This window comes from Doryrhamphus excisus, linkage group LG3 (genome assembly GCF_037039965.1).
Source record: "Doryrhamphus excisus strain RoL-2023G ecotype Guam linkage group LG3, RoL_Dexc_Guam_v1.1, whole genome shotgun sequence".
Lineage (NCBI taxonomy): Eukaryota > Metazoa > Chordata > Actinopteri > Syngnathiformes > Syngnathidae > Doryrhamphus > Doryrhamphus excisus.
In genome coordinates this window covers 15,486,653-15,510,225 of record NC_136359.1, presented here as the reverse complement: position 1 = coordinate 15,510,225, position 23,573 = coordinate 15,486,653, and the positions used below count along the sequence as shown (strand labels likewise).

General features: G+C 40.2%; 6 protein-coding genes across 6 annotated transcripts; 1 reads left to right on the top strand and 5 right to left on the bottom strand.

Moving 5' to 3' along the window:
• Window positions 1-27: 27 nt before the first annotated feature.
• LOC144898281 (saxitoxin and tetrodotoxin-binding protein 2-like) lies at window positions 28-3,998 on the bottom strand. Its single transcript, XM_078789735.1, has 6 exons — window positions 3,806-3,998; window positions 2,344-2,486; window positions 2,194-2,261; window positions 1,035-1,163; window positions 348-443; window positions 28-260 (listed from the first exon to the last, which is right to left on the bottom strand). Exons 1-6 carry the CDS (start codon window positions 3,917-3,919, stop codon window positions 211-213), a joined length of 600 nt encoding a protein of 199 aa, XP_078645861.1. The 5' UTR covers window positions 3,920-3,998; the 3' UTR covers window positions 28-210.
• A 1,126-nt stretch (window positions 3,999-5,124) lies between these two features.
• LOC144898282 (uncharacterized) lies at window positions 5,125-6,447 on the bottom strand. The gene is made up of 6 exons (XM_078789736.1): window positions 6,288-6,447; window positions 6,057-6,199; window positions 5,924-5,988; window positions 5,520-5,657; window positions 5,350-5,448; window positions 5,125-5,279 (listed from the first exon to the last, which is right to left on the bottom strand). The coding sequence occupies exons 1-6, from the start codon at window positions 6,390-6,392 to the stop codon at window positions 5,251-5,253; spliced, it is 579 nt and encodes a 192-aa protein (XP_078645862.1). The 5' UTR covers window positions 6,393-6,447; the 3' UTR covers window positions 5,125-5,250.
• A 2,011-nt stretch (window positions 6,448-8,458) lies between these two features.
• LOC144898280 (uncharacterized) lies at window positions 8,459-9,807 on the top strand. The gene is made up of 6 exons (XM_078789734.1): window positions 8,459-8,648; window positions 8,747-8,889; window positions 8,978-9,039; window positions 9,204-9,341; window positions 9,436-9,534; window positions 9,601-9,807. The coding sequence occupies exons 1-6, from the start codon at window positions 8,544-8,546 to the stop codon at window positions 9,627-9,629; spliced, it is 576 nt and encodes a 191-aa protein (XP_078645860.1). The 5' UTR covers window positions 8,459-8,543; the 3' UTR covers window positions 9,630-9,807.
• A 1,882-nt stretch (window positions 9,808-11,689) lies between these two features.
• LOC144898279 (uncharacterized) lies at window positions 11,690-13,080 on the bottom strand. Its single transcript, XM_078789733.1, has 6 exons — window positions 12,893-13,080; window positions 12,652-12,794; window positions 12,502-12,563; window positions 12,156-12,302; window positions 11,963-12,061; window positions 11,690-11,896 (listed from the first exon to the last, which is right to left on the bottom strand). The coding sequence occupies exons 1-6, from the start codon at window positions 12,995-12,997 to the stop codon at window positions 11,868-11,870; spliced, it is 585 nt and encodes a 194-aa protein (XP_078645859.1). The 5' UTR covers window positions 12,998-13,080; the 3' UTR covers window positions 11,690-11,867.
• A 2,443-nt stretch (window positions 13,081-15,523) lies between these two features.
• Window positions 15,524-20,486, bottom strand: LOC131128559 (uncharacterized). Its single transcript, XM_078789271.1, has 12 exons — window positions 20,319-20,486; window positions 19,587-19,729; window positions 19,451-19,515; window positions 19,239-19,370; window positions 19,036-19,134; window positions 18,166-18,284; window positions 16,595-16,798; window positions 16,176-16,318; window positions 16,035-16,096; window positions 15,825-15,962; window positions 15,612-15,710; window positions 15,524-15,540 (listed from the first exon to the last, which is right to left on the bottom strand). The coding sequence occupies exons 1-12, from the start codon at window positions 20,421-20,423 to the stop codon at window positions 15,524-15,526; spliced, it is 1,326 nt and encodes a 441-aa protein (XP_078645397.1). The 5' UTR covers window positions 20,424-20,486.
• A 754-nt stretch (window positions 20,487-21,240) lies between these two features.
• On the bottom strand, window positions 21,241-22,707 carry LOC144898232 (uncharacterized). Its single transcript, XM_078789308.1, has 6 exons — window positions 22,578-22,707; window positions 22,364-22,506; window positions 22,229-22,281; window positions 22,014-22,154; window positions 21,844-21,942; window positions 21,241-21,763 (listed from the first exon to the last, which is right to left on the bottom strand). Exons 1-6 carry the CDS (start codon window positions 22,680-22,682, stop codon window positions 21,717-21,719), a joined length of 588 nt encoding a protein of 195 aa, XP_078645434.1. The 5' UTR covers window positions 22,683-22,707; the 3' UTR covers window positions 21,241-21,716.
• Window positions 22,708-23,573: the final 866 nt, after the last annotated feature.

The following is a 23,573-nucleotide window of genomic DNA, read 5'->3' as shown; positions in this document are numbered from 1 at the left end:
GGATAAATTGCACTTCCACTGCATGGAAGGAGTGAATAATGTTTTATTTTGTATATTCACCTAAATCTAATATTTTCCACCTAAAACAATGTTTGTACGGATGTTGAAAGCATCAAATTATACCATTTTTACTTGGTCTACAAGTTATCACTAGCACAAGATCACATTTGAACATTTAGTATGTTAATATGACATATTGTGTTTCACATTCTAGGTTGTAGAAGCAGGGGGCTCGGTCTTCCTGTTGTCAGGGCACAGATCTGAAATCAAAGCACAGAAAAATGATGCAGCAAGTACGTAGGTTTGTATTTCATGTAAAGTGATACAAAGGTGAACAAACAACACACTTGTGCCCATAAAGTAGTACTCAGCAGGGAAGTTAAGACAGGCCGCCTGTTTCTTGAAGGTCTCCAACTCGGATGGCTCTAGTTGACCAGTTCGGGCTTGAAAAGGAAGGAACAGAAATGGCTGATATTAGAACTAAACTGATATATTTGATACAATCCAGACCAGGTTGTATACATCCCTATGCCTTTTTCTAAAATCAAATCCAAAGCATTGTGCAGCAATGCACAGGAAATGTCACCCATGTAAGTGATGCTCTGGATACTGACTGTTTTTCGGTAAAACAATTTTCGATTATATTCATTGATCTATTCATTTAATGTTTTTGCATTGATCTTGTATGATACACACGCTATAGAAGTTAATTTTCTTTGTCTGCACTATGGAACTATTAATTCATTCATTTTATACTGCTTATCCTCACAAGAGTCGTGGGGGGTGCTGGAGCCTATCCCAGACAAACAACCATTCAAACTCACATTCATACCTATGGAGAATTTGGAGTCGCCAATTTACCTAACATGTTTTTGGAACGTGGGAGGAACTCGGGTCTCCTAGCTGTGAGGCCTGCGCGCTTACCACTCGTCCATCGTGCAGCCTACTATAGAACTATTTTCCATAAAATTTCCAAAAATGCCTTTCTGTGTGAGTCAGTTGTTTACACAATTAGAACAAGAAGAGCAACATACTAAAGAGGAAAAGATAACGGCCCAAAGATTTGCCATCTGGCAGGAGGGTGGTGTCTTCGGAAAAGAGGCAGTCGGCGCAGGTCTCGTAGTATTTGCCCTCATGATAGGAAGTATGGTTGTTGATGTTGACTGTGTAAAGAAGAAAACAACCCAAATACATTTGGAATGATATTCATTTAGGTCCAGCAGTATTTGTTCACCACCATAATAAAACATACTATAACGTGACTGAAGTGGAAGGTTTTGAATTTGAAGACGTTAAAAATATAGCATTACCATTTACAGACATTTTATACAGAATACTTCAGTTTTCAAAGGTTTCAAGTGTATTATGATTGTAGCAAGTGATGTTTGGAGCCTAATTACACAACCAAATTCTGAGAGTCTTCCCAAGAGATGCATTTACAGGCTTTCATTTGCTGCTTCTTGATGTTACACAAAAAGTCTTAAGTTGCTTCTTGCAATAACTTGCAGGAACTGAAAAGGTGAATAAAAACAGAAGTCAAGGAAATGGGAGGTAAACATTCAGGTTACATACAGGGCCTGCAAACCACTGGTAGTACTGGTATATGGGTTTTTGAATGCTCCCAGTTTTTATACACAGTCTCGGTTTCCTTACAACATTGAGCATGACACACTGTGAGCTTTCTCCTGTGTCGTTTCACAGAAGGGAGTGCCCAAATAAAGCATCCTACGGGTTGGGGACTCACTACCCATGTATTGTTTACTGCGTGCAACTACAAAATCGCAAAAGGTTAGAAAACTATTGGATTAACGAAATAGCTCATCGCAAAGTCTGCTCCCCGTAGTCTTTCCCAACTTCAATAAAAGTAAATGTGATAAATGCTCATTTATCCATTTCATTTCTAAATTTGAATTATTTTGTATCGTCCAATAATCCATTATCCAATAATTAAAACCTATGGTTAGAAAACAGTATAATTATGTTGACTGCTGAATGTTTTTGAGCCTGTGAAAATGGATTGTCCCCCGAAATTCCCAAAAAGAATATTACATAAACCACTCACATCTTCAGTCACATTTGATTGCTTTGTTTCAAATCCATTGTGGTGGTGAATAAAGACCAAAATCATACAAACTCCAAATACTTTTGGATCTGTACATGCATGAGAGAGTCATTATATGAAGCGATGCCTACAGGTGGCGTGACTGGTCATTCCCGTGACGGTAACATCAGCTGATCCCTGAAGACATTTATCATCAGTCCTGTAGGGTGAAAGTGGAGATAGAAAGGAGATCTGATGATGACGAAACAAAGACTGAAAGGTGGTGTCCTTACAGTCCTTACAGGCGGTCAGCCCAGTAGAGCGAGATGACCCCGTTCTGTGAGGATGGAGACAATTCTATCCATGAGGCGTTCACTACCACCAGGTCGTTCTTGAGGCCAGGCTCATCCCATGAGCCGACATGGAGGACCCATTTCCCAAAGACCTGACAACACACAAGTTAATGCATTAATTATGTATCGAAAAATATCCACTGTTTATCGGAACAAAAAAAAGCTCCACCACCATGCGAATAAACAATATTGTGATTAATCACAATTTACAAACTCCATACAGAGATGCCCAAGCAGAAATAACCACTCGGCCAATAACCACTTTGTTGGCTTAATAATAATGTATTGTTATTAACATTATTATTATTGTCAATAACAATACTACTGCTACTACTAGTAATAATACTTAATACCCATTAAAACATATTTAATGGAAATTATTTTTAGTTTTTTCAACAACAAAAAATTATGGAACATGACATAAAATTAGGCGGTCTAGTGGTTAGCGCGCAGACCTCACAGCTAGGAGACCAGGGTTCAATTCCCACCCTCGGCCATCTCTGTGTGGAGTTTGCATGTTCTCCCCGTGCATGCGTGGGTTTTCTCCGGGTACTCCGGTTTCCTCCCACATTCCAAAAACATGCTAGGTTAATTGGCGACTCCAAATTGTCCATAGGTATGAATGTGAGTGTGAATGGTTGTTTGTCTATATGTGCCCTGTGATTGGCTGGCGACCAGTCCAGGGTGTACCCCGCCTCTCGCCCGAAGACAGCTGGGATAGGCTCCAGCACCCCCCGCGACCCTCGTGAGGAAAAAGCGGTAGAAAATGAATGAACATAAAATTATGGAACATAATTAATGTTATGCAGCATTAAACATTAATTTACATGAATCATTAAAGTGTTAAAATCACCCAAATATCAAAATACCATCAATGCTATATGTGTACATAGTTTTGAAAAATATATTTATATATTAATGCTGCATAACATTAATTATGTTCCATAATTTTATGTTATGTTCCATAATTTTTTTGTTGAAAAAAATAAAAATAATTTTCATTACATATATATATATCAGTAATACTTTCACAGCACACAGCATCTCTCAAGGCCTTATAATAACATGAATACTACTTACCGTAATTCATTTTATGATTTTTTTATTTTCAGTAAAAAATCTGTTATGTAACCATAGGGTTTGAAATCCATTGACTCATTTAAAAAAAAAAATAAAGGATGAAAAGTGATATTTTTACACCAGTTTTGGAAGTTAACATTTTTTTGTTATTGTTAGGGTCACATGTGTGAGTGAATTTTAATAATCAGACGTGAGCGAGCATGGCTGATTTTATCAATAAGATTCTAGGAATGTAATTAATTTGAAATAAAAAATAAAATACTAAAAAGGATCAAAGTGCCATAATACGTATACCCACTGATATCAAGATATGTTGACACTACGTACTTACAGGGCTGTGGTCATCCAGTAACAGAGGTTTCACCAGCTCTTTGCAGTCAGGTTCAGAGGATGCAGCACACAGAGAGGTGAACGCCAGCACAACAACCAGCAACCGTGCAGACATGGCTGAAGATAGCAGATCACCCACCACAGAGCTCACTGATGTCAGGCAGGCTGCTGCAAGTTCCCCCCCTCAATGATGTGTTGTGTAACAGTGGGCTGGAACACACACATGTCCCAAGGAAGAGGAGCACTTCACATTTCAGGTCCAGCCACCAGGGGACATTGTGGCCTATTTATTTGGTTATATAACTGCGAGCTGGCAGTGTATGAATAGCAGGACCTCTGGGTCTTTTATTCTGCAGGCATCCTTTTGGTCAAGTTATACACACAAACACTCAGAAGAAGCAACACAAACACAGAATGAGGGGCCAAACAAGTTATTTTACCATCAACAGTGGTTTCAACTGTAGTATAACACATTCACCTACTTCATTCATTCATTCCTTTTCTACTGCTTTTTCCTCACAAGAGTCACGGAGGGTGCTGGAGCCTATCCCAGCTGTCTTTGGGCGACTCCATACCTATGGACAAATTGTCCATAGGTATGAATGTGAGTGTGAATGGTTGTTTGTCTATATGTGCCCTGTGATTGGCTGGCGACCAGTCCAGGGTGTACCCCGCCTCTCGCCCAAAGACAGCTGGGATAGGCTCCAGCATCCCCGCGACCCTCGTGAGGAAAAAGCGGTAGAAAATTAATGAATGAATATTGACATTTTTCTTTAATTCTGTTCTTTTAACCCCTATTGATAGAATATGGGCTGCACGGTGACCGAGTGGTTAAGCGTGCAGACCTCACTGGGTCTCTAGGAGACCAGAGTTCAATCCCACCCCCTTTTTTTTTTTTTTGGTCATCTCTGTGTGGAGTTTGCATGTTCTCCCCGTGCATGCGTGGGTTTTCTCCGGGTACTCCGGTTTCCTCCCACATTCCAAAAACATGCTAGGTTAATTGGCAACTCCAAATTGGTTGTTTGTCTATATGTGTCCTGTGATTGGCTGGCGACCAGTCCATGGTTTACCCCGCCTCTCGCCCGAACACACCTGGGATAGGCTCCAGCACCCCCGCGACCCACTTGAGGATAAGCGGTAGAAAATTAATGAATATCGGGGATTATTTGGACCCAAAGTTCACAGTATTCTGGACAGGGGTTCTCAAACAAAAACTGCCAAATGTTTAACTTAAGTTTCAATGTCCAAGCATGTCAAAATACTAGTAAATATTTGACTTTGTATCCATAAATCTTTTCGACAAAGACATCAGACAATAGAGCCAGTTGTCTTTTTAATCTGTTACAACCAAAGAAACAAACATGATTACATCTGTAACAATCATTAAGACTCAGGAGGCAAGTCTTAGTCTAGTAAGTCTGGTCTTTGTCTTTAGGATGTTTTATTCTATTGTTGGACCTCTTCTGGGCACAGATCTGGAAGAGAGAGAACCTTACAGGTCCCATGTGATTGTGTCAAAGTGAGACAGAATAGGAAACCTCGTACCTGTGTTATCTCCAAAGAGAATCTCTTTAGTGAAGTTGAGGCATGCGGCCTGTTTCTTGAAAACCTCCAGCTGAGCGTCATCCACAGTTGTAGTCCTCGCTATTGCACATAGAGACAATCTTATGACGACATCATATTTGTGGGACTAATTAGTATGAAACAAGACTCACTTAAAAGGAAGAGGAATCTGCCTTTTATGGGGTTCAAATTAGGGATCTTCGCAGTCATGTGGTCAACAAGAAGGAGGCAGTCTGGACATGTTTGCAGATATTTCTCGGAATGGTCCTCATCAGGGGTGCTGTACTGACCTGTTAAATATAAAGAGGTAGCTTTCAATCAGTCTCAGAACTCATACAAACAGATAACTGTTCACACCAAAGATCATACAATAGGATCAAATCAAATCAACTTTATTTGTATAGAACTTTTCCTGCAAAGACATGCAACACAAAGTGCTTTACAGAATTAAAACAATTACCAATTAACAATTAGGAGTGGATTCCATGTTGACTTTGTGAGCTATGTAAAGCATTACACTATGAATATCAGGTCCAATCTATGAGAATACACTTACTTTCAACTGTTGCAGCATCTCGTGGAAAAGATGAACTTGCGTTTTCATATGTGCATTTTCCATCTCTAGTAAGGGAAAAGTAAACCATTATTATTATTATGTCACCAATTGTGTGTAAAATTTGATCAGTCACATTTTGTCTGCCCATCTCATCGAGACGCTATCACTGTCAGGGACAATGGTGAACTGAATCCAGGAGTTGGTCATTTTTTTAAGCTCAGTCATGAAATCTTCATTGTCTGATGTCCCAGCATGGGCAAGCCATTTTCCAGATAACTACGGACATAAACGCACAAATAAAAGAAGCATATGAGGAAAAAATAGTGTTCTTCTACATTTTCTTGTCGAATGTGAAAAAATATACCAAGTTCCGATCTGTCATAGGTTTCACAAGCTCTTCACAGGTGGGATCAGATGCCGTAGTCACAGCGGACAGAGCCAGCAGGCCGAAACAAAGGTGAACAAACATGATGAATTGCTGAGACCACAAAGACTGCCCGTGGATGCAAGAAAGGGGACCAAATATATAGCATTAGAGTCACAGATATGGTTATGCAAGAAAGGACTTCGGACGTGGACCTGAATGGACTGTTAACAAATTCTGTCTCTTATCCGAGATTGACTTGTCCACATGGGTACACTCCTGGATTCTCTTTTGTTGAAAAAAAAATGCATTCATCCATCTATTTTCTATGTGTCGGATCAGTAAATAGTCATGTCCACATGGGAACAGATGACTGGGTGAAAGTAATGTACTATATAAGGCGTACAGATTGAACTTAAAGGCGTACTTTCACTTGTCCGGACTCATGACAAAGTGGAATTACTTTTGCAAGACACTTTGGCGTATATGACAAAAAATATATCAGGGGAATGTTGACTATTGGTCATGCCAATGTAAATATTTACATATTATGTTGGTTTTCTGGCAGCAGTACACAACCGGTCACTTCTGGTCACATGACGGAGATGATGAGGCGGCTTTGCCAGATTTTATCACTCTGGACGTCATTAAAAAAATAAGTGCACCCACGACACCGTTAAAATGCTAAAATATGAAATATTACCAAAACACTTTTGACCTGAAAAACATTCCCATGTGGACAGGCAACTCATGCAAGGTTAGCAACCATTTTGTTCTTTTGTCAAATGCAATCTGTTCCAGTGTCTGTACTGATCAGTGTGGAGAGTGGTGGGGGCTGGTGGGGGCTCCAGACGAAACAGAAGGGACAACCTCAAATGGGACCTATTATGTTCATTTTCTGTGCTTTGTATGGACTTGTGGACTAGTATAGAGCAGGATAATCTAGAGCTTCTAGATTCAGCACCTCCTTCCGCAGTGTTTTCATGGACTGTTTAATTTAGTCCACCCCGGCCCTCCTCTGGGTACGCTGTGATTGGTCACACTTCTAAGTGCTCCCGAGGACTTCTGTATACGTAGGTCTGCTTTTACTGAGTGCAGGCAGTCTGGAGCCCATATAAGGAAGTCAAGATTAGAAAAAAACTCACTGATGAAAAAAAGTCACTGATGGGGATGTCATACAACTTCATGTCAAGAAATCCATATAACCATTTTACAAGAAAGAGCCGATGCCTGATAGAGCAGCAAACGGTGTTAACAAAGCCAATTTCTCGTCCAACCATACTGTGATGCCACCGTTCAAATGAATGGTTGATGTAGAAAGCTCATTTACCTCGGTTGTTTACCACTCTGGGTTGAAATGAAATTAGAATTCAAGCTGTAGCGGTAATCCAGGAGCAGGAGCTGCAATAGCAAATTGCAGAATTGCCTGACTCTGAATGGCTAAATTGTTGAAATGAATTCACATGAAGAAAGATGGTAGATATTATTTGAACAGACATTAAACCAACCCATCCATTAAACCAATCAAAGTTAAGAAACAGAAGTTGCCAATATTTCTCTCGGGTCCTGGTCCGAATTCCTTGCTTGCATAATCATGTTTATCTCTCTCTCATGTTGTATAATTAGTCCTCTTTCTTGCATCCAATGACAGTCCTCCTACTCTCAGTGTGATGGAGCAGTAGTTTCTATGCAATATTTTCATTCATTTTCAGTGCCACTTGTCCTCATTATGGCCATAGAGGTATGCTGGAACCTACCATAGCTTAGTTTTGAAGCAGACTTGTTACCAGCCAATTGCAGGGCACATGTAGATAAACAACCATTCATATTCACATTCATACCTATGGACAATTTGGAGTCACTAGTTCATCCAGTGGTTGCCAAATGTTTTTTGCTGCGCCCCCCTTTTAAAGTTTAAATAATGCACATACGCAACATACAATGTGTTCAAAAGACTGTTCAAGAAAATATGTTGCACATGTAGCTCTCGGAATGACTCAGCACACTTCAGGGACAGCTCTCAGTGTCACTGGAGGTTAGTGAAACCTGACCTTATTGGACTGCATCCTGATATGACCTCAACACAAAACCAACTAAACATCATCCCATTGAACCAGTCAACAGATTTTGTCAATATTCATCTTCGGTCCAGGTCCCAAGTCCTTGTTTGCCTCTTCCTCATAATATGTAACCTGGCCTCTTCCAGTCCTCCTGTTCTCTGCATGGTGTTGTCCAATTATCAGCAAAAATCTCATCATGTTTTATCATTTATGTTTAGGTCTGCTGGCGCTCTCCTCTCTGACTACTGCATCTGATCCCAGCTGTGAAGAGCTTCTTGTTCCCTTGGACAACCGCAGCCAGGTATGTATGTCGTTCTAAATCTCATTTGGTATTAAAGCTGCTTTCCATTTCCCTGAAAACATAGTCTTGTATTTTTCAATGTGTGTTTGTGTCCATAGATATCTGGAAAATGGATCTATTATGTTGAAACATCAGACAATGATGAATTCCTGAATGAAATTAAAACATTCATGAGCTCCTGGCTTGAATTCTCACCTGTACCCAACACTGATACTTTTGGAATTACATGGAGAGACAAAATGTAATGATTTATTTATTCACTCTGATTTCATCTTTTTAACAAATTACATCACAGAATAATAACAATTATTTTGCTTTCTCCTTACAAGAGCTGGAAAATGTACTCCTGAAAACGTTACTGCAACTTTTACAAGCTCTCCAACGGTTGAAGGTAATTCTAATAGATCTGATATGGTATTGATAGTGTAGTGTTGCATTCCAGGACTGTTGGTATGAACAGTTGTTTGTTTCCATGTGATCTGGGATTGACTGGTATTGGGTACATATTGAATGACACTACATATCAAATATAGTATCTTATATTATATCATATAGCCAATTTCAGCACCTCCCGTGACCATCATACTGAGAAATACTTTAAGTCGTGTCCTGACTGCCTACTCGTCATCGCCCACATTACACCAAGAATTCCTGAAGGGGGACCCGTAAAAGGGAGAGGACTCTTCCTCTTAAGTAAGTGTACATTTGACTTGCACTATTTATTCCACCCCAAAATGAGCCTAATGGGTTCATTGTGACATCATAAACGTATCTCTGTGTTCAACAGCGAGGACTGGAAGTGTAGATGCCGCTCAACTGGAGATTTTCAAGAAACAGGCTGCATGCCTCAACTTCACCAAAGAGTTGCACTTTGGAGACAACACAGGTAAGATACTTCCTATTGTGTTCCAACACAATCACACGTAACCTGTAAGGCTCCTCTCTCTTCTAGATCTGTGTCCAGAAGCGGGCCAACAATAAAACAAAAACATCCAAGAGACAAAGACTACAACAAGCACCTTCACATCACGTCTATCCTCAGAGAGATACTGTAGATAAATGTGTGTGTGTGTGTGTGTGTTTGAAGTCTTATTGCTTGTTACAGAGCTTCTAACTTGCAATATATACAAATGACCCAATAAATGAAATAATACAATAAGGACAATATAATGACAATAATGACAGATTTTATATATAATATCAATAATAGTATGTAAATAATAATATAATAATATAATATTTACAAAAATTAAATTGTATGTATTATAATAAATCTGAAAATAATAAATCAAAAGTCAATATTGTACAATATTTAAAATATTAAAAACACAACTACTAGTTATGGTATATTTATATACTGAGCATTTTACATTGAGATGGCATGAAGGATTGAAATGGTCTACAGCCAATCCGGACGCAGAAGACAATAAGCGGTGCTGACAGAGAGAGAGACAGAAGAGAGACAGAGAGAGAGAGAGAGACAATGCCATCTGTGCTAAAGCACAGAACTACAACACTCACCTTTCCACAATGCAATTCTTCTTAAAGGGCCAGGCTCAAAGCAGAGCAGTTCCTTGGCCATGGTTGCCGGGCACGATTCATTCAGCTGCCCACTAGAGGGAGGCCATGCTTACTCAATAAATGCATTAGGGAAATAAGTTAAAACTACTCGTCTTGTACATCTCTTAGCTACATTTTCAGTGTTAAGTTGTTGTGTGATAATTTTAGCATTCTATCACAGATGACAGAATGAGTCATACTGTTTTCCTAAATAATGACATCCTGTGATTTCTGATGGGTTCCTATGGTTTGATGATTTGTTCTGAGTTCCCTTATTACCATAATTGTTTGCTGCCAAGAAAGAGCTACCGTTTCCTCACTGACTAGTGAGCAGGCGCATGATTTAAATAATTAGTAGTAGTGCTGAAGTAAAGGATGTGTCACAAGATTAGAACATGGTCATAAATTAGCGCCATTGTTGTATAAGTTCAAGGTTTGACAAAAAGTAGCGGCTTAAACACTGGAAATTTCGGTAATTGTTTCTCTGTTTAAATTTCTTGAAGGACTTACAGTGATCACTTCCATCACTTTGTTCTTTGAGCTCAACAGGCCAACTCAATACTGCATGGTACACACTGACTTGGTTTCATGGGATGATGTTTAGTTTGTTTTGCGTTAAGGCCAAATCAGGGCACTCTCAAACAAGGCCAGGTTTCACTAACCCCTTGTTCATTTATTGAGTAAGCATGACCTCCCTCTAGTGGACAGAGGCAGCTGAATTAATTATTGCTGTGCCAGCAGCCATGGCCAAGGAACTTCTCTGCTGGGAAGAAACATATTATGAGAAGAAGTTAAAATAGTTAAAATTTCAGGAAAAAAAGTGGCATGATTGATCACTGACAGTACGACCAATGAGTAATGTCACCACACGGTGTCTCATTGGACACATACACCCTCAGACAACAGTTTTTTTTTTGCAAATCAAATCAAATGGATTTTTCTGGTTCTAGAAAATTCTTGCTTGACCCTGTGCACCAATCTTCAAGGATCCTTAGTGAATGATGACAGGATAAACATATTGTATGATTGCTACAATATCAGTCCAGACATACAGTGCAGTGATGCCTTGCTCCATCGCGCTTCACCTTTCTTAGACTCACTGTCTTTGAGCCTGGCCCTTTAAGAAGAATTGCATTGTGGAAAGGTATGTGCTGTAGTTCTGTGCTTCTCTCTCTTTTCTCTCTTCTCTCTGCACCACCCATTGCGTCCTAATTGGCTGTAGACAATTTCAATCCTTCATGCCATCTCAGTGTAAACTGTTCAGGATATAAATATACCGTAAATAATAGTTGTGTTTTTAATCTTTTTCAAAAAGCAAACAATATTGTAAAGTACAATATTGACCTTTGGTTTATTTTTTCAGATTTATTACAATACATACAATTTTATTATATTATTGTATTATTATTTACATACTATTATTGATATTATATATAAAATCTGTCATTATAATTGTATATCATTTGAATTAAGGATCAGTATTATTGTATTATTTCATTTATTGGGTCATTTGTATATATTGCAAGTTAGAAGCTCTGTAACAAGCAATAAGACTTCAAACACACACACACACACACACATTCATCTCCAGTATCTCTCTGAGGATAGGCGTGATGTGAAGGTGCTTGTTGTAGTCTTTGTCTCTTGGATGTTTTTGTTTTATTGTTGGCCCGCTTCTGGACACAGATCTAGAAGAGAGAGGAGCCTTACAGGTTACGTGTGATTGTGTCGGAACACAATAGGAAGTATCTTACCTGTGTTGTCTCCAAAGTGCAACTCTTTGGTGAAGTTGAGGCATGCAGCCTGTTTCTTGAAAATCTCCAGTTGAGCGGCATCTACACTTCCAGTCCTCGCTGTTGAACACAGAGATACGTTTATGATGTCACAATGAACCCATTAAACTCATTTTGGGGTGGAATAAATAGTGCAAGTCAAATGTACACTTACATAAGAGGAAGAAGACTCCGCCTTTTTCGGGTCCCCCTTCAGGAATTCTCTGAGGTGTAATTGTTGTTTGGGCGACGACGAGTACACAGTCAGGACATGCCTTAAAGTATTTCTCAGTATGGTTGCCACGGAAGGTGTTGAAATTGACTATATGATATAAACATTTTAAAAAGGTGCAATGTAGTGTCATTCAATATGTACCCATGCATCCACCAAGAACTGATTCTTATGTCCAGGGATGTTGCCAGTCAATCCCAGATCACATGGAAACAAACAACTGTTCATACCAACAGTCCTGGAATGCAACACTACACTATCAATACCATATCAGATCTATTAGAATTACCTTCAACCGTTGGAGAGCTTGTAAAAGTTGCATTAACGCTTTCAGGAGTACATTTTCCAGCTCTTGTAAGGAGAAAGCAAAATAATTGTTATTATTCTGTGATGTAATTTGTTAAAAAGATGAAATCAGAGTGAATAAATAAATCATTACATTTTGTCTGTCCATGTAATTCCTAAAGTATCAGTGTTGGGTACAGGTGAGAATTCAACCCGGGAGCTCATGAATGTTTTAATTTCATTCAGGAATTCATCATTGTCTGATGTTTCAACATAAAAGATCCAGTTTCCAGATATCTATGGACACAAACACACATTGAAACATACAAGACTATGTTTTCAGGGCAATGGAAAGCAGCTTTAATACCAAATGAGATTTAGAACGACATACGTACCTGGCTGCGGTTGGCCAAGGGAACAAAAAGCTCTTCACAGCTGGGATCAGATGCAGTAGTCAGAGAGGAGAGCGCCAGCAGACCTAAACATAAATGATAAAACATGATGAGATTTTTGCTGATAATTGGACAACACCATGCAGAGACCAGGAGGACTGATGTGACCGTGGATGCAAGGAAGAGGCCAGGTTACATATTATGAAAAAAAGGCAAACAAGGACTTGAGACCTGGACCGAAGAGGAATATTGACAAAATCTGTTGACTGGTTCAATGGGATGATGTTTAGTTGGTTTTGTGTTGAGGCCATATTGGGATGCATGAGGTCAGGTTTCACTAACCCCCCTGTGACACTGTGTCTGCGGGTGATCCCCTCTGGGTCACCAATCTTTTTTCTTTTGCGGGCTACTTTTATAAAATGAAAAGGTTCAAGAGTCTTTTTTTGTAACATTTTGTAACATTGTAATATTCATAGCTTATTTCAAGTCAAACAAAGCCAATATCATTTCAGCCTGCACTTATTCAGGCTATGTGTCATTGCTTCATAACACAACATTATATAATTTGAATTTTATGTTTGTTTTTGTTATGCAGTCCTATTCCGAGCAGAAGACACCACATTGGTTATGCAGTGTGGGCACATGCATGAACATTAGCAATCAACAACCATGTTGGAGCTGTGGAGATGTATCATATGCATGTCGAGTGTGAATAGATGTGTAACCAATGCTGAGGTTCCCCCATCTACATGTAGTACATCTGCCATCTCATACGCTAGTTTTCCATCTGACTACAGTGGATTGCCAAGCTTCTTTCAAATGACAATTTAATTATTTTGTTTACATTTTTGTGGAAAATATAGACATTTTTCTTTCATTCTGTTCTTTTAGCCCCTATTGCTTGCATATGGGCTGCACTGTGCTTGAGTGGTTAGCACGCAGGCCTCACAAGTTCAAGTCCACCCTCGGTCATCTATGTGTTGAATTTGCATCTTCTTTCCATGTATGCATGGGTTTTCTCTGGGTACTCCGGTTTCCTCCCACATTCCAAAAACATGCTAGGTTAATTGGTGACTCCAAATTGTCCATAGGTATTGAAGGAAACTCACTGCCTCCCTGTACTTCGAGGCGAGTTCCTTGTGGGTGTGGAGTGGAGGGTGGGAAGGATCAATACAGAAACCAAGATAGAATACGCCCCAAGATTTATTCCTGACACCACAAACCTAATCCAGACGTCCGGGCTTATCACAGTCCCTGTCTGCCTACCATTTAAGCAGGTCTTAGAACAGCGCAGCTGCAAAAAGCACCTTCTCTCCCTGCCCGGCTGTTTTTACATATTTCAGATTGTGCAGATGCGGTATCGGCCGGCTAATAAGAAGTTGCCACCGCAGCAGATGTTGTCCAGTCAGAGAAGAACCCCCCAATCCTGAGTGAGTGTGAGTGTGAATGGTTGTTTGTCCATATGTGCCCTGGTTGGTGACCAGTCCAGGGTCTACCCCGCCTCCCGCCCGAAGACAGCTGGGATAGGCTCCAGCACCCCCGTGACCCTCGTGAGGATAAGCGGTAGAAAATGAATGAATGAACGATAGCATATGCCAGCCAGTGGTTGCGTTGTAATTTGAGCCGGAGACATACACCAGCTTTGAATGCATGTAAATGATTTAAATGTAAAAAAATAAAAATAAAAATTCTGCACATCCACACCACACAATTGAGCATAATTTCCAGTGTTTAAACTTTGTCAAACTTTGAACTTGACACTAATTTATGACCATGTTCTAATCTTGTGACACCTTTACTTCAGCACTCCTACTAATTGTGTAAATCATGTACCTGCTTACTAGTCAGTGAGGAAACAGTAGCTCTTTCTTGGCAGTCACCAATTATGATAGTAAGGGAACTCACAACAAGTTTATCAACCCATAGGAAACCATCGGAACAGTCTGACTCATGATGCCATCTTTGATAGACTAAAATGATCACACAGCAACTTAACACTGAAAAGGTCGTTAAGAAATATACAAGACAAGTAGCAATGCAAGTTTAAATGAAAAAAAAACCTAACTATGTTTACTTATTTCCCTAAAGTATGCCAGGTGCACTTCATGTAAGGATGTTGTACGTTTCACTCACCGGGGACGTACACTTGTGGGCATCGTATGAGGCTCGTGAAACACACTCACTTCGATTGCAAGATGGGGGTACTGTCTTCTTATTACACCTACAGCTATCATGACGGGAAAACCAGTCCATGGAGGTCGGGAGAACCAGAGTATTGCCATAACCGGGCTACGTACATAAAGTATATATACGTATATATACATACGTATATATGTGGTTGGTTATAGTAAATTTGTTACTGCTGCTGTCACACATGTCTTTTCTTTTGCTGTTATGCTTTTTTGTAGTTTGCTGTTTACATGCCATTAAATGATGCTATCAGCACACACGTGTCACAGTAAATTCTGTTGTTCCTTTATTGTGTTATCACCTGGATGAAAGGTACAGGCTCTGCAACAAGCAATACGATAGACATAGCTCTACGCTAAGAGCTTGCAGTGTCTCCCACTGTGCAGATGACAGTTGGAGATTACGTCTGTAGGACGTTTTGTTTCTTTACTGTTGAACGACCATCTATTCTGGACACTGATCTGGAAGAGAGAGGAGGCTTACAGATCACATGTGATTGTGTCAAAGTGAAGCTGCATCGGAAGCATCTTACCTGTGAGGTCTCCAAAATGAAGATCTTCACTTAAGTTGAGGCACGTGGCCTTCTTCTTGAAAACCTCAAGGTGAGCATCATCTAGTCTTCCAGACTTTGCTGTTGTACACAGAGACAAACTTGTATATGTATATTTTCCTGATTTTATTGTGTGTCAAACAGTATCTTGTATGTTATGTAGAAATTGCTTGTGGAGATGGAGTGTGGACTCACTTAACAAGAAGATATTTGTCTTTTTTACCAGTTCCCCATCATTGGTCCTCTCCATGTTGTTGTCGAACCAGAAGAGACAGTCAGGACACATCTTTAGAAATCTCCCCTTGTGTTCTTGACCGTAGAAGTTAAGGATAACTATTAGACATGGGAGAAATTGTGATTCAGTACTGTGACTATACCGAATAGGAAATGATCAGAATTACTTACATCCTTCACTGGCACAGCTACTTGAAGTGGAAGTAGTACTTTGAATAAAGCATGTCCCATTACTTGTAAGGAGAAAAGTCATTATTCTCACGTTACTCACTTCGACAAAATGTTTAAGAAGAAACTAAAAGGAATATTTACATTCTGTTTGCCCATTTCATGGTGAATTCATGACTATTGGGGACAGGTGAAAGGTCAATCCAGGAGCTGCTGACTGCTTTAAGGACGTTCATGTAACCTTCATTGTCTGATGTGATAACATGAAGTATCCATTTTCCAGATACCTGTGGAAAGACACATACATCGAGTCTTGGAGTATTTGTTTTACTTCCCAGAATATTCTGTGCATGTATTGCATCACCCACGCACATACAAACATTCCATTCACCATGTTTCATATTCCATGTTTTCCACCATTCCCATCAATACCTTTACTAAATTAAACTGCAATATATTCACTTTCAGAATGCATGAAATACACAACCTGCAAAAAGTCCAAGCATACAAAGTCTGTATGGATATTTACATGTGAAACAGGTGTGAAGGATAACATAACATACCAGATTGATGTCCTCCACAGGTTCTAGGAGATCGAGGCAGCCGGGATCAGATGCAGCAGTCAGAGAAAAGAGAGCCAACACACTTAAACAAAAGTGATAAAACATGTTGATGTGTTTGATGCCAACACCACACTGAGAGCTGAAAGATAGCTGCAAGGTAGACAACCATTTATATAACATGAGAGAAGGACGGACATTATTATGCAAGCAAGGTGTGTGGATTTGTTAATATTGACTTTGGATAAGCAGCTATGACTACGGATTCAAAACAGACGAGAATGAAATGCATCAATGTCTTTTTGTCACAGTTCTGTCACATGGGAAAGGTTACTTTGTGGTTTCCACACACTTTTGTTTTTTAGTGTTTTCAGCTGTGCTCCTTGTGTCTTCCCAGTCTTCCATCATTAGTACACCTGCATCTTGCCCTGATCTATGTCTCCTCCAATCAGCTCTCTCTCTAGGTGTTAATATTGCTACTTATTTAATTCCCACTTTTCTGTTCTATCATCTAGTTCAGTGGTCGGCAAACTCTTGCACTCTTTAGCCTCCCTATTGGGGCTCCCTTCCCTGAGCTCAGTCATTTTTTATTTTTTTTACACCAAACTTGAGGAAATGTAGATTTTGAAAAAGAGTTTGAAATATCCAACTCACAGCTGCTCAACATGAGATTGTAAGGAGGTGGGAGCCATTCATTGATGGACAATACATGAAATAATAAAATCGGAGTATCTCTTGATTGAGCATCTCAGAATTAAAAAAAAATAAACAGGAAATTGTGTTTTTTAATGAAAAACTCCAAACTCTCTGCAAAGACAGTCAAGGACACGGGGTACATATACACGTATAACCAAACAACCATTCACACTCACATTCATACCTTCATGGACAATTTGGAGTCACCAATTAACCTAGCATGCTTTTGGAATGTGGGAGGAAACCGGAGTACCCGGAGAAAACCCACGCATGGGTGGACTCGAACCCAGATCTTCCCAATCTCCTGACTGACTGACAGTAGCAATGTGAGTCTGAGCTGCTATTGATGAAGTATTGACAGTTTTTCATGGGTGTTTTGCATCTGCCTGCAGAGTATGCAGCACACTTGTTTAAAAATGAGTCATTTCTCATTTATCGCATTTAATTGGTTTCTTCAGCCTTCCAAGCTGAGGAGAGGGCAGCCAGTGATCTTCTGGGCAGTGTTGATGACCCTCTGGAGTGCTTTCCTCTGAGCCACTGTGCAGCTGGTGTACCATATGCATATGCACTACGTCAAAAGGTTCCCTATAGAACACCTGTAAAAGAACACAAGTGATGTCTCTGGGTGATGTTATTCTTCCTGAGCACTCTCAGAAAGTGTACTTTCTGCTGGGCTTTTTTTCAGTAGCTCAGAAGTGTTTACTCTCCAGGTCAAGTCCTCCTCAATGTGTACTCCCAGGAAGTGGAAGTCAGCCACCCTCTCCGCCGAGCCCCCGCTTATGAATAGCAGTGCTATTTCAGATTTTTTTTCTGTCGTCTATGATCAGTTCTTTCGTCTTTGAGGTGTTGAGGAGCAGATTATTCTCTCTACACCACACTGTCAGCTGCTCCACCTCGTCCCTGTAGGTGGATTCATCCCCTCCACAGATGACCCCAACCACTGCAGAGTCATCTGCAAATTTGATGATGGTGTTGCTGTTGTGAGCAAGGGTGCAGTCTTGAGTATAGAAGGTGTAGAGCAGGGGGGCTCAGTACACTGCCCTGAGGCTTAGAGTATTCTTGTGTACTTCAGCTTTGTTCCTCATTGTCCATCCATCCATTTTCTGTGCTGCTTATCCTCATCAGGGCACAGGGGAAAACTGGAGCTCAATCAAAGACATGTGACCTAACATGCATGTTTTGGGATTTGAACACAGGTCTTCCCGATACCTGATCTTCCTGATGTGTGACCACTTAGCAACCACTGTTGCTCATTCTCTTCTGGGTAATTTCTCTGCCTATTTGGGGGGGAGTTATTCTCCAGTTAGGGCTCATATTCCATTTCCAAAGTGTTGCTTTGTTTTGCAGACAATTTTGTAAAATAAAGTCTGTGTTGACTGCACCTACTATCATGTCTTTGCATCCTGAGGTGATGGATGAACACGAGTAAAAACACAACAACACTACTCGTATTATAATGAAGGAACTTTGAAGTTCTCATTTTCTTTAATATGTTTTTATGTATAGTTTCTGCTGTTGTTTGTATGTACCACATTGGTTTCATATCACATTACATTTTACTGCTTTACAGGTAAGCCTGAAGATAGGCAATGATGTGAAGGTGACAGTATTGCAGTCTCTGTCTTTACGTCTCTATGATGATTTTGTTCTATGGTTGGCCCTCTTCTGGACACAGATCTGGAAGACAGAGGAGCCGTACAGGTCATGTGTGATTGTGTCAAAATGAGACAGAATATGAGGCCTCTTACCTGTGCTGTCTCCACCCAGCAACTCATTTTTCAAGTTGAGGCATGCAACCTGTTTCTTGAAAGTCTCTAGGTGAGCATCATCTAGATTTCCAGACCGAGCTGTTGCATATGAGATAATCCTTGTCACGTATAGTATATTGTGTGTTATAGACGGATTTGATGTGGAGATGAAACAGGAAGTCAAATGTCAAATGTAGACTCACTGAACAAGAAGACGTTTGTATCTTTCACAACCTCAGGGGTCCCCGCCAACGTTTTGTCAACCCAGACAAGGCAGTCGGTACACGTTTTCAGGAACTTCCCCTTGTGTTTGCCACCGTACATGATATTGGTAACTAGAAGTTATAAATATGAATATTTAATGTACAAGAGATGTACGGTCAATGAGTCTCAGAATCTCTCAGAAAGTACTTACATTCCACATCTGTACTACTTGAATACATCAAAGTAGTGTTGGAATAAATGCATTTTCCATCATTTCTAAGGAGAAAGCAACATAAATCATTAATATCCTTCATAAATGTCTTAACCAAAAATAAAAAAAAACTTACGTTTTGTCTGCCCCTTTCATTATGAGGTTATTGCTGTTAGGCACGGGTGCAACTTCCATCCAGGAGCTTTTGAATGTTTTATATTCCTTCATTAAGTCTTCATTGTCTGATGTTCCAACTTGTATGATCCATTTACCAGATATCTATGGCACACACACACACACAATTCAAAAGTTGTGTGACTAAAACCTGTTGTTTTTTACTTCCATAACTATTCTAATGAATAAATAAATCTAATATCACTGTCATTCAACATGTTTTATCATGAATGTCAGCGTTCCCGGAAGCAATGGTCAGGTTTCTTTTCTTCCAACACCAAGTGTGTGTAAGCGTATGACGAAAGTTTTCCAAGTCTGCACCCCTGGTTATAACAGTGGACTAAATGTGTGTATTTAAATGAATGGGATGGCGAGCCAGTGAGTTGTGCATATATGTGTGTGTCTGCACTGCCAGTAACCCGTGACGGATGAGCTCTGTCACTGGATTGGAGCAGTTATTTTCAGAGCTTCTGACACCTTGACTCTTAAACGATGACATTGAACTTTACGTTATTAAACTGAAATAACTACATTATTTATGATCTCTGTTTTACCAGTAATTTTCTGGATGGATGAAAGGCAACACTGGATAAAAATACTACACATCAGGGTCATATGCTTATTCTAAACGCAATGCAAAGCAGCTAATGTTTGCATATTTATATGTGAAAAACACATGTTCACCACAACGTACCAGGTTCCGGTCATCCAGAGGTACTACAAGTTCTTCACAGCTGGGATCGGATGCAGCAATCAGATAGCAGAAAGCCAGCAGACCTAAAGAAATGCGAACAAACATGATGAACTATTTGATGACAAGTGGACACCACGCTGAGAGCAGGAAGACTGTCCATAGATGCGACAAAGAGGGCCAGTTATATAGCAAGACAGAAATTATTGTGCAAGCAAGGACTTTGGACCTGGACCTGAGATTAATATCGATCACCTCCGTGCTTACATTTGTTTGCTAAAAGTATATATTTTCAAAAGTCTGGGTAAATAGCAAACATGTCCTTGACATGTGAGTGTTTGAATTGATTGGGAAAATGGAGGAGTAGTTAGCGGACAAAAAATTAGGCGGAATAAGAAAGATTAGAAAGAGGAGGAGGAGGAATAAATAGATGATGAGACCACCACTAAATGTTACTGTGGGTAGCAAGTTTGTCTTGGAATACTGTGTTCTTCTTCTGCCATGCATATGTCCAAATAATTTCATTTTAGTTTCATCAGTCCACAGCACCTTATTCCAAAATGAAGCTGGCTTGTCCAAATTTGCTTTAGCATACCTCAAGCGACTCTGTTTGTGCGTAGAAAAGGCTTCTGCTGCATGACTCTTCAGTACAGCATCTCCTTATGCAAACTGTACTGAATAGTTGAACGACGCACAGCGACGCCATCTGCATCAAGATCATGTTGTAGGTCTTTGGAGCTGGTCTGTGGGTTGAGTCCGTGGATTAGCTTGGTTAACAGCTCGTGCAGCTTGTGCCTGGGCACGCCCATATAAGGAAGGCACCGGCTGTGACATCACAGTGAGCAGGTGTTACAAAAAAACTCTCTGAAACCGAGCATTCAGAGTCATCCTTCTTTCAGGGCTCACTTCCAAATATGCAAAGCTGATTATCTTTATTACGTCTTGCCCCGTCCCCCTTGAAGGATTTCATTCAACTGAAGGTCATGAGAGGGATGGGCACAAGGGCCACACAGACGTACTACTTTTTGGACAAACAGTGCTTTCAGTAAAAGGAAGAAAATATTGGAACAACCTACCATCAACAATAAGAAATTCTCACACTCAAAAACTGGACGAAACAAACTAAGTCTGTGACCACTTTTTTCAAGCCTTTCATCTGTGTTTAGTTTATTTTTTTATTGTTTTCACATAATTTATTGTCTTTTCTTGTTACCTTCCAGCTACAGATGGAAACATTTAGTTGCGCATAGTATTCTGGCATATTTCCATCTGTATTGTTTGCAGATGTTCATCAGTATGCATTGTCTTTAATCATTTAGAAGCCCCATAATAAGCAGTAGAATTTACGCAAACACACACATCTAGATTACGACTTTGCAGTATCTCATGCTGTAGTCTTCTTTAGGTTGTCTGGTTGGCCTGATGGATGACCTCCTCTGGACACAGATCTGGAAGAGAGTGGAGCTTTACCATTTATGCGTGATGGTGTATAAAGTGAGACAGAATAGCAGAATAGGAAGCATCTTACCTGTGATGTCTCCAAAGTGCAAATCCTGTGTGAAGTTCAGGCATGCAGCCTGTTTCTTGACGACCGGTAGGTGAGCAGCATCGAGTGTTCCAGACTTTGCTGTTACACACAAAGAGTATTGTGTATTGTGTTGAATTCGCTTTGGTGTGAAGGTGAAGCTGTGAACTCACTAAAGAAGAAGAAGTGTCTCCTTCTTTGGGGGTCCCCGTCGGCGGTCTTCACCACAGTGTCGTCGATCCAGAGGAGGCAGTCAGGACATGGCTTCAGTAACTTGCCATTGTGCTCATGACCATCGATGTCAAGGATAAATACTAGATATACCGTACATAAATATGACTCCTGCTATTAACTGTACAGGATATATCTACTATTGGAATGTACTTACAGTCTACGTTTGCAGTGCGACATGGAGTACTTTGATAATAGCATGTTCCAGCTCTGGAAAGAAGAAAGTAAACTCATGACTCTATATCACAATATCGGCGTTGCCGAAATTAAAATAAGAACAAAAAAAAATTACATTTTATCTCTCCAACTCAATGTGAAGTCACTACTGTTGGGGATAGGTGTGAGTTCGATCAACGAACTTGTGACTGTTTTAAGGTCATTCCAGGAATCTACACTATCCGCTGTTCCAACATGATAGATCCACTTTCCATATACCTATGAACACATAACCAAAACGTTTTGTTATTTCCATTCTGGTAGCTTCACAGATTCTGGGGACTACAAACCTTGTTCCGATCCTGCAGAGGTGCTAAAAGTTCTTCGCAGGTGGGATCAGACGTTGCAGCCACAGAAGACAGAGCCAGCAGGCCTAAACACAAGGGAGCAAACATGATGAAATGTTTGATGATAACGAATTGAGCAGGTTGACTGAACATGAATGCACAAAATAGGGCCCATTATATAATATGACGGACATTATTATGCAAGCAAGGACTTAGGACCTAAGGTTAATATTGACATAACGTGTTATTGTTCATTGGTATTACGGTATAATGTTTTTTGATGCCATATTTGTTTCGCTATTTGTCTGTGTGACATGATTCATAGAATGTACCCGTGGAGAAACAGCAATGATAGCGTGAAGTTGGGGTGAGGTTGCGGCTGATGGTTAGGCTCACTCATTTTGTTTTGTCTGCATTATGTACACTCTGAACTGAACTCTGAACTGAACCCTAAGGTCTAAATCTTTGCCTATGTACCTTTTGAGTGTTAAGCTATTGTATGATGATTATAATGTTGTTTCTAAACTGTGAATTAGTCTGAGTGATGTCCTCCGGTTGGCAAGCTGGACGTGAGTTTTTTTCATAGCTCACAATTATTCATTCATTCATTCATTTTCTACCGCTTTTTCCTCACGAGGGTTGCGGGGGCTGCTGGAGCCTATCCCAGCTGTCCTTGGGCGAGAGGCGGGGTACACCCTGGACTGGTGGCCAGCCAATCACAGGGCACATATAGACAAACAACCATTCACACTCACATTCATACCTATGGACAATTTGGAGTAGCCAATTAACCTAGCATGTTTTTGGAATGTGGGAGGAAACCGGAGTACCCGGAGAAAACCCAAGCATGCACGGGGAGAACATGCAAACTCCACACAGAGATGGCCGAGGGTGGAATTGAACCCTGGTCTCCTAGCTGTGAGGTCTGTGTGCTAACCACTCGTCCCACCGTGCCGCCCAGCTCACAATTAGCTCCTGTCAATATGTAATTTTATAACG